General features: G+C 59.4%; 1 protein-coding gene across 3 annotated transcripts in view; it reads left to right on the top strand.

The window, feature by feature from the left end:
• The first annotated feature begins 853 nt into the window (after positions 1-853).
• Positions 854-10,141, top strand: part of CASKIN1 (CASK interacting protein 1) — a 28,299-nt gene continuing 19,011 nt past the window's right edge. For 2 of the 3 annotated variants that reach the window (XM_015877002.2, XM_015877001.2), the window contains exon 1: positions 855-1,083. In XM_015877002.2, coding sequence (XP_015732488.1) covers positions 990-1,083 — 94 coding nt within the window. In that variant the 5' untranslated portion in view covers positions 855-989. Of the gene's footprint in view, positions 1,084-10,141 lie in introns of all 3 variants that reach the window. The other variant, XM_015877000.2, reaches the window with a different exon arrangement.

Below are 10,141 nucleotides of genomic sequence, written 5' to 3'. Positions count from 1 at the left end.
TTGTATATAGGTTATTTTGCCAGAGCTGGGCCTTTAAAGATGCTTTGAGACAGTAACTCACCCGGGAGAGCAGAAATCTGAGTGTGATTTCGTGCTGGTGGAGCTGTGTTCAGCTCTGACCAGACACTGCTGGCACCTTGATGGGGCCGTCCGTCATCACCACATTTCCAAGCCTGTTTGCAGCATCCTCATCTAGCCAGGCATCTCCCATCACCTCCCATACCCCAGACATTTATGCCACGAAAAGATGCACGGGGACATATGTCACCAGCCACTGTGTCCACGGCAGTGGAAAATTTGGCAGCAATCGGGGCTTTATTTAACGAAACGGGAGAGCTGTTCAGCCTGGTTTTGCTATCAACCACCCGGGGCCGGCTGCGGTGACTGCAGCGGTCGGGTAGAGCCGGGACGGGCCCTGGTTGGGTTGGAGGTGCCGCCGGGCAGAGCCGCGGGTTCGCCCCGCTCAGGCCTCACTGTGCCCACCCTCCCCGTCCGGGGGCACTGATCGCTGCCACCTCCCCGATACTCGGCACCTTCCCCCGCTCCGGGGAGGGGATCCCCGTGCCCCGCCCGCAGGCACTGGGGTGGCCCCCCCGCGCCTTCCTCCTCCCCCTCCTCGTTCTTTTCCCCCTCCTCCACCTCCTCCTCCTCCTCTTTTTCCTCCCCCTGTGCAGCCCAGACCCCTCCCCGCGCGCGCGGGGCGGCCCCGCTCCTCCGTGCGGCCCCTCCCGGGGCTCCCCCCTGTCCTCTCGCATTGCCCCCCGGGGTCGCCCCGGTGCGGCTCCCGGTGCCCCCCGCCCTACCGCGCCCCGCCCCGCCCCGGGCGCCCGCCGCCGCCGCCCCCGCCTCCGGAGCGGACTGGGAGGGGGGGCCCGCGCCGCGTCGCGTCGCGCCGTGCGGAGCCGAACCGAACCGAGCCGCCTCTCGCTGCACCGCGGAGGATGCTCGGGCCGTGAGCCCGCAGCCGGGAGCTCCGGCACCGCGGAGCCATGGGCAAGGACCAGGAGCTGGTGCAGGCGGTGAAGGCGGAGGACATCGCGGCCGTGCAGAAGCTGCTGCAGAGGCCCAAACCCGGCAAAGCCAGTGAGTACCGCGACGCGGGGACGGGCCGGTCGGGGGCGGCGGCACCGCGGGCATCCCCCCTCCTCCCCGGGCACTGGCGCCCACCCGCTGCTCCGGGGACCCGGCCGAGTCGCGCCGTGCCCATCCGCGGCACCGCGGGGGGTTAGGGGGGGGGGCACGAGCATTCCCGGTAGTGCCCCGGGGGGGTCGGCCCCGCTCGGAGGTGGGGGATGTAGGGGGCTGCCGGCGGCGAAGCATCCCCAGGCGCTGCGCGGGGCTGCGTGCTCTCCGGTCCCGGTGCGGTCCCGGTACGGCCCCGCAGTGGCTCCGGTACGCCCGGGGCAGGCGGGCAGCGGCCGGGCTGCCCTTGTCCTGTGCTCGGGAGCAGCCTGCCGGGATCGGGAAGGGTGAGGGGCTGCAGCCCCAGGGCTGGGCTGGGGGTATCTGTGCATCCGTGTGCGTACGGCGTGTGACTGCATAGACCATGCATGTGTGTGTGCATGGACAGCGCGTGTGTGTGTGTGCACCAGGACTGCTAGTGCTTGCACACATCTGTGTGTGCCTACGTGTGTGCAGCTGTGCTCGTGTACGTGCGTGTTCGGGTGTGCATGTGTGCCCGTGTTTGGGTGCATGTCTGTGTTTGTGTGCCGGTGTGTGCCCTGGCATATGTGTGTTGGGATGCGTCTGTGTTGGTGTTTCTCTGTGTGGGGGTGTTTGGATGCATCTCCACGGGTATCTCCCCGCGTGCAGCTCTGCGTCGGGGCTTTGCACACCTCGGTGTGTGCACACCAATGTGTGTGTCCGTGCGCGGGGCTGTGGGGGTGTAGCCATGTCTCGCTGTGTACGTGTGTGCAGCTTCTGGAGTCTCTGCTCGGTGTGCACGGCTCTGCTGAGGCGTTTCACCCGGGACTGAATTATTCATGGCGCTGATGCAGCTGCAGGTTTCAGGCCTGGTGTGCGGGGCCAGGGGCTGTCCCTGAGCACGGGACTGCAGCACACAACCCCACTGCCACTGAGCCCCGTGTCCTTCCCTCCCAGCGTGCCCTAAATGTGGGCACCCCGTGGTCCCAGTGCCATGTAGGGTTGTATGCTTTCCCCTTTTGCATAGTGGGGTTTCTACTTGAGCAGGACATTGTGGTGCTCTCTGTGTCTTGATGCTGAGCAGGTCTGGCCCTCGTGTCCCCTCGGTGCCATGCAGGGCAGTGGTTGTGACCCCCTGTGTCCATAGCTGTACAGGGTTGGCATGGGGTCCACTGTGCCCAGGTGCCACATAGGACTGTTTTGGTGTCTCCCTTGCCCACAGTGTTGCCCAGGTGTTGTCAATGCTGAGGGCCTGTGTGGGGAGAGAACGAGCTCCAGCTGTGAGCCTCATTCCTCCCAACCCAATTCAGGTGTTGCTGATTCCATGGCCTCAGAGTGGTGTGTGGTGATGGGACTGTGTGTGGCCCACAGCACTGTCCCCACACTCCCCTCTCAAACCCCATGGCCGGGGTGCCCATCTGGTGTTGCTGTGGCAACAGGCAGTGGTGCCGGAGTGCCACCACCTCCTCCTGCATCACATTCATCTCTCCCCAGCCCTGCTGCATCTCCCACTGCAGAGCCCAAGGGCTGGGGTGGCTGTAGGGACTGGCAGTGCTCTGTGTGCTGGACTCACAGGAAGGTGACAAGGGACATCCCATGAGGTCAAACCCCCTCCTGTTCCATGCCCAGCTGAGCTTCATGCCTCCAGCTGTGCCAGAGTCTTTGGTGCCATGACTCCAGCTCCTCATAGAACCCAACCTGTAGTGCCATGTTCCTGGTGTGGAGGCATGTGAGCAGCCCTGCAGCAGGGCTGTAGGAGCATGGGGGTGTGCAGAGCACCAGGGTGTCCCATATTGTCCATCACCTCTATGTGTAGCTCCTATGCTCACCTTGCTCCCCGTGCTCTTCGGCACCAGGAAGATTTGTAACTGTAGCTCTGTTATCTGGATAATATCCTATTCATGTGGGGGTTTAATAAATGAGATTTTAAAAATCCCTGCGTGAATTAACACGGATTGCCATGGCGACGTGGGGCCCAATTTAGAAGAGTGGAGTAAGAGTTTGTGGGGCCCGTGCTGGCCGCAACACGCACCGCGCTCGCTTCCCGGGCATCCATAATTGATGAGGTTGTCTGAAAGTTACGCAAATCAGATGCAGGGATTTGGCAGCAAACTGTTCCCCTCCCTGTCCCCTCCTCCCCTGTGCTACCTCGAAGAATTGTCATGACTTGGCATTTTCGCCTCTGTCCGCAGTTTGGGTGCTGTGGGGTGGGATGGGGGCTCGAGGTGTCCCCAGCTGGGTTTGTGCTGCTGCTGCATCTCTGTCATGGTGTGCTGGGTACCAGGAGATGGGCTGAGCTGTGTTGGTGCAGGGGATGCTCAGCAGTGACATTTTGGACAGGTGGGTTCCGTCTCTGTGACACTGCTGCCACAGTTGGCTCACCTGCTTTGGAAATGGCTTCTGTAGGGCCCTTGCCTTGAGCTGCGGGATGGACTCCTCTGCCCTGGCTTCTCCCACCTGCTGGGCTGGGGGTTCTGTGAATCACTTCTACATGCAGCAGGTTGTGTAGCATAGATGTGTTGGCTGATGTACTCACATGCTCTGGGTCCCTCTCTCCAGGACAACTGGAACCAGGCTCAGGAGAGACAAGGGGTTCAGCTCCTAACATACCTCTCTGCCACAGGGCCCAGCCCAGCCTGACCCCACTGCCCTGGGACACAGGCAGCACTCAGGGTCCCTTTGCCCTGGACAGCATAATGACTGTGTTGCCACCTGCACTCTGTGCCATGCCCTGTGTAGCACCAGTGTGGCCGTGAGTGAAGCAGCTGGTGTAGGAGCTGGGCAGCTCAGTGCAGGTTGGTGCATGGGGCAACAAGTAGCATGGGCAGATGCTGGGAACAGGAGGCAACTTCAGCCCAGCAAGCACTGCGAGGCTGCCCCACATTTGGCACTGCCTTTCTGTGGCACTGGGCACCTCCAAGCATAACACAGCTTTACCTGCCAGTCCCACGTGAAGGGATCAGCAAGTGGAAGCCAGAGTCAGGAAGTGGAGCCTATGGGACACGTGGGGTCCTCACAGAGCCCTGCATACCCAAGGCCCAGGACACAGCATCCTGTCCTCTGATGCATCCTGAGAAGTGACCAGTTAATTCCACTTTCTTTCTTTCCTTTTTTTTTTTTTTTTGGCCTGCATTTGATTGCATTAATAATCTCCTCTGATAACAGTATTTAATAAAACCAGGCTAATATGGCGCAGTTAGGAAATGTCTTTGACATTTTACAATTCAATTTCCATGCAGTAAAAGGCAGGGCAGCTGCAAATCCAATTGTGGTGCAGTGCACAGGGTGCGTGTGGCCAGCGGCCGCTGGAGCAGCCCCATTCCCTCCCCATCCCTCTGGCAACACAGGAAACTTCCCCATCCATGGCTGCTGCTCACGGCTCCTGTTGCTGCACATTCCCTAAGTGCTGTGCAAACAGCTGCATGGGGTGCTGCCCTCTGTATGTGTTACAGACCATGGGGAGATGCCCACCCCCAGCACAGGGGCTGAAGTTGGCTCCCCGCTGCTGCAATACTTAACAAGGTGTCAGTGCTTCCCTTATAAACTTCTTTTCAGGGTTTATAACCGCGTGTGAAGCCTTGCTCCGAGCAGGGACTTGGCAGCCGGGAGCACGCTGGCGTGCGCCAAGTTTCCTTCCAGAGGGGGATTATTACTCAGCTCGGGGTGACATGTATTTATTTTACATTTTCTTGCATCTCTCTCTGGCCGGGCCAAAGCTGCCGGCACAAACCCTCCCTTTCTGCTCCTGTTTTGGGGCCGGCTGCAGGGTCTGAGCAGCAGGGGATGCAGGCCAGAACCCTGCTTCCAGTTCTGGGCTCCTGTGCTGGCCTGAATTTCCTCATGCAGCCCTGAATTCACCTGGTGTGACACCAATTAGCCCTTTGTGGCAGGCAGGAAGCCTATCCTGCTGGGGCTCTAAGGGTGCTTCCCTCATAGGGACCTTGTACTGTGCTACTGTGCTCCCCAGAGCGCAATGCTCAGTGGTGGGGGAAAACTCTGGGCATGGCCAGGACCAGGCTGAGCACCAGTGGCTTGAGGTCCTGGCAATGCCATCAAGAACTCAGGGTGCTGGCAGTACCACAAAGTTCTTGGGGTTGCAGCAGTGCTGTGGGGCCGGGTGCTCCATGCAGCCCCATCTCCCCCTTCACAGCCGCATGTGGTTTCCCGTAGCCAGCCTGGCGTCTGGCTCTCTCCTGCTTCGGCTGCTCTGCCTTTAACCCTTCCCTTCCCCTCGCAGGCACTGGGTAAAGCTGTGATTGCCTCCATGGATCAGTGAGCCTCAGTACCACCAGCCTTCTTTACTGCCCTGTGCCTGCAGGGCCCCACTTTGTGACCCAGCAATGGCAATGCCCATGGATGTAGCTGTGCTCAGCATGTGGCAGGCAGGAGCTGTGGGATGCATCATGTAGGACAGCGATGCTTGAGGCTGTGCCTTTGTTAGCTGCCATGTTGCTCCTGATGGTGCTGCTGTGCTCTGTTGGTGCACTGTGCATCCCAGGGGCTGCTGCCCCTCCTGCTGAACACTTGCCATAAACCCGTTCTGCACCCGCTTTGCCATGCAGGACAGCTAAAGGTGCCTTTCACACGTCTTCAAAGCACTGTAGGGAGAGCACTGAAGAATGGGTTTGCTGATGTTTAATGGCCGGTCTGCATTACTGCTGGACCACGCTCCTGCAGGCAAGGAAAGGAGGCTGGCAAGTCAAAACCTGCTTGTGCTCTGCTCTGTTGCTCTGTCCGTGCTTTGTCCCATTGCTCCCGAGGGGTGTTCTGTGCTGGGTCAGTTACTGAGCTGGCTGGTGTGCTGCACCAACAGCACTGATGCACTGTCTGATCACTGTCCCATCGTGCAGCAGAGATGTGCAGGACAGCACAGCGTGCCTGGGCAAGGAGCAATGCTGCCAACGGGTCGGCTCTCATGCCAGTCTGAGAGGGATCTTTAAGCTGTAATGAAATGTTAATAGTATTTTCCAACTCAATATGGGAGTAGAAAATGAGGTGTTTAACACTGGGCTCTGCAGCGACAGGAGCAATCAGCCTGAAAAATGGGAAGGCAGGGATGCAGCACCATCCCCGCACAGCCTGCTGCCGTGGCACTGTGACGGATGGGTGCTGTGCCTGGTGTGAGCTGCATGGCGAGGGGAGTGCAGGGCTGTGGGGAGCAGCCTCTCCTTGGGCCCTGCCAGCAAGGTCACTGTGCTGTGTAGTGACGACTATCCCTGTTGTGAGGATTGGGGTGCTGTGAGCTGCTGGGATCCCAGCACTGTGCCATGTGTGGGCCCCAGTCAGCTGGAGATGGAGCAGGTTGGGGTCAGCGTGCAGTCACAGTGGGTGCTGTCATTCTGAGCATCGTGCCTGCAGCTGGCTGCTCTGCGCTGGCTCTGCTCTGCCCATGTGTGTGTGAGCGCCTGCATGTGCCCATCAGCATCCGTGTTCATCCTTGTGCATCTCTATGCATCCGTGTGCAGTGTGCAAGCATCTGCCTGTGTGCTCGCCCCTTGCAGCCATGTGTTCCACATGCCTGTGGCCCCGGCCTGGCGTGGGGCTCGACGCTGGGGCCAGCTCTCAGCAGCAGAATCAGCCGCTGGCTGATCCCTTCCAGATGTGGCTGTCGGGGGCCTGGCTTGCACCGCCTCCTCACCGAGGCCCATGGAGGTCTTGTTCCAGTGCTGCTGGCGTGCATAAAGCAGCACCTGCCCAGCTCCTGCATTGCAGCTGGGCTGTTTATGGTGTGCTCCTCACGGCTCTGCGCTGCTCGGCAGCAGCTCTTCTGGCTCTCTTCACTCCAGTGTTCGCACACTCTGTGATTCTCACTGAGCCCTCATACCCCAGTTCCCAAACCAACTATTTGCAGTACGTGCTGTTGTGGTGACAGTGGGGATGCTGGGGAGTGGTCCTTGAGCCCTGCAGAGCTGTGAGACGGCTGAGAGCAGTGTGCCCCTGCTGCAGCTTGGCTGTGTGCCCCCTTGCTGTGCAGTGGACATAGAGCAGCCTGTAGTGATGAGTGGACAGGGACAAACGATGGCACTGTGGGTGCTGTGTTTGGTGCACACCCTATGGCTGATGTATCAGTGTGGTGTCTGGGAGCTCGAGTCATGGCCCTGCAGCAGTGTTCTCTGCATGCACAAGTATGGGTGCTGCTGTGTGCACAGAGAGCTCCCCACTGCTTCCCAGCGATGCCCACAGCTGGATGATAGGATGCCAGGTGAAAGCAAATGCTCATTAGTTAATGATGCATTAAGGTGCATGATGCTGTCAGCCCCCCTCCTGCAGCCCAGTGCTCCCCACCCATGGGAAGGATGTGAGGGGATGGGAGAAGTGGGGACATGGACAGGGCCAGGCAGGACTGTGTCTGTCCCATGCAGTGCCAGCGCCTTCCCCATCTCTGCCTCCCTCTCCATGACCTGTGTGTGCCCTCCAGTCTCATGCTGAGCGGCAGCTTCAGCATGTTGGCAGTAACTCCTTCCAGCCGGTGTGATTACTGAAAATTACCTGTTTAACATCACCCTGGAGCTGGGAGAATGGATTTCAATTAAGGCTCCATGAAAACGGCACCAGCAGGGATTTGAGCAGAGATGGGAGTGGGTGGGTGTGCGACTGGCGCGGGGCTGCTGATGCTGAGCCCTGTGCTGCCCCTGCAGTGCTGGTGTCACCTCCCTGCTGCTGTCCCTATGACTGCAGCTGCGTGGGGTGGCTGGGGGGCAATGGGAGCGATGGCGGTGTGTGACTCAGCCAGGCTCCCTGGCACGCGGCAGAGGTCAGGTGAGGATACGGCCCAGTGATGTGTGGCAGCAGGGATGCTGGTGGAGCCACTGGTGAGCACAAGCTGGTGCTGGTGGGCACTGTGGGGTCTCATATAAGGACCTGGGTTTTGTTGGGTTTTGCTGGGAGCTGTGGTCAAGGCGGTGGATCTGGCCCCAGCCCTTGGCTTTGTACTTGGTGCTCCCGTGCTCCTCAGCGCCCATCTCTCTCTGTGTGCCGTCCTCCCCCATTGGTGCCATCCCTGGCAGCCTGGAGGGACAGCCCGTCCTTCCTCCCTTTGGTTCGGAAAGTTTCCTTTTTATAAATAAAAAAAAAATTACAAAGGAGTCCCCGCTGCCTCTTGAAAGCTGCATTTAAGTTGCTTCATTCTGGCCCCAGGGGACAGCCCTGCCGCTGCTGCAGCACTGTGACTCAGGCTGCCACGGCCTATTGATTTTGAAGTGCAGATTTCTTGGCTCCCTGGGGAAGGCTCCGTGCAAGGGCCAGGGCATCAGGAGCAATCAGTGCCCACAACTCCACAGTGCCCCTCAGCCTCACCATGGTCCTCTTTTTTCCCTTGGGGAAAGCCATGCTGCAGCCACCGCAGCCCTCCTGCACCCAGTGCCTTGTCCCTGAGCTGTGCCACTGTACCGGGATGAGAATGGGATTGGTGACAGGTTGGCGGAGAATCTAGAGTCCTGGGGAGCAGTTTGTGATGTGCAGTTGATACCCAGGTGTAGTGCAATGGATATCCATCCAGCTGTGACTGGCAGCTGTCTTGTTGTGGTTGGTGCTGGGGTGTCCATCTGTGTTGGACAGTTGTTGTCCAGCTGTGTTGAGTGGTGGATGTGCAGATGTGCAGGGCAGTTGTCATCCAGCTGTAGGGGCACTGAGCACCCGGCTGCAATGGGTCCATCCCAGCTCCACCATCTCTTTGCCCCAAGCAACCCCTTCCCACGCAGTCCTGCTACAATCGCGCCTCGCCAGCAGTCCGCCTGCTTCCCAGTGCATTATTTATACCATCAACATTGATCTGAAGACGATAATGGCTTCATTAGCATCTCAGCATAGCGCGGGGCTCAGTGCTTGGCACGACCTTGGCTGCAGTAGAACACACGCTTTGCTGTTGGACAGCAGCGAGGGGCAGTCTCCTTATGGGCACAGCCTCCCCACTCCTCGCCAGCCTCAGCCCTGGCACCTCCATGAGGTTCCCACAAGCACAGCCACACACTCAGCCCATGCGTGCACCCATGGGGACCCAGTGACACAGAGCAAATTGGACGGCTCTTGCCAGGGCTCCTCGTGCAACGGCAGCTTTCAGCGCCCGTTGTTTGTGTGGCACTCGTCAGCAAGGATATAATTAAGAGCAGCTATTTTGGATGCTTCCTTTATCTGGCAGCTTGCAGCGATGTTGCTGCAGGATCCCCCCGCACCCTCTGAAATCACTGCCATGCTCTCCAGATGGGGACATGGTGCTGGCAGGATGTGGCTGGGTGGGGATTGGACACACAAAGTGATGGGCACCCATGGGGTCACCCCGTCATTCCAGGCTCATTAGTGGCCACCGAGGCAGGGAGGCAGAGGGGCAGCTGAGCTTTCCCCTCATTAGATGGATGTTGATATAGTGCAGGTTGGAGCCATCTGCTCAGTGCAGATGCCCGCTCCCTGGAAACTGGCACGCTGTGATCACCCCAATGCAACCCGTGGGGAGCAGGCAGCACTGGGATGCCCAGAGCAGTGGCACTGGGGTGCAGTTGGCATATGGGGTCAGGTGTTGGGGCTGAGCAGCATGGCTCACCCTGCAAATGCAGCCCTGCACATGCAGCTGCTCGTGCTGTGCTCGCCGTATCCTGCCCTGCAGGAGCGTGTGGGGCGGGAGGATGGGGTTGGTTCCTGCGCGCCGGGCTCTGAATCCAAGCGTACATTTAGCTACTGTGATCCCGTCATTTAAGTAAAGGCATTTATGAGAGTAGTAGCTGGGATTAGCTCCCCGAGGCGGTGTTTACACGCAGCAGACTCTGTTTATAGTCGGTGTCTATGGCAGATGTCTGCGTCTCTCTGCGTGTACAGCAATCTCTGGCTGGAGACGGTCCGGCTGTGCTAGGCCTGCTGGATCCCAGGAGCAGTGCAGTTCCTTCTTCTGGAGCTGCTGATAGGGTCCTGCCCTGCCCCACACCACCAAGTCCCCATGTTACTGCAGGGTTCAAGACATCAACTGCTTGGCCATGGTGTGAGGGAGTGCAGGGAGCCAGGCCTAGGG

Source organism: Coturnix japonica, chromosome 14, assembly GCF_001577835.2.
Source record: "Coturnix japonica isolate 7356 chromosome 14, Coturnix japonica 2.1, whole genome shotgun sequence".
NCBI classification, from domain to species: domain Eukaryota; kingdom Metazoa; phylum Chordata; class Aves; order Galliformes; family Phasianidae; genus Coturnix; species Coturnix japonica.
The sequence above is the reverse complement of the archived record's forward strand: the minus strand, read 5'-3'. Positions and strand labels throughout refer to the sequence as shown.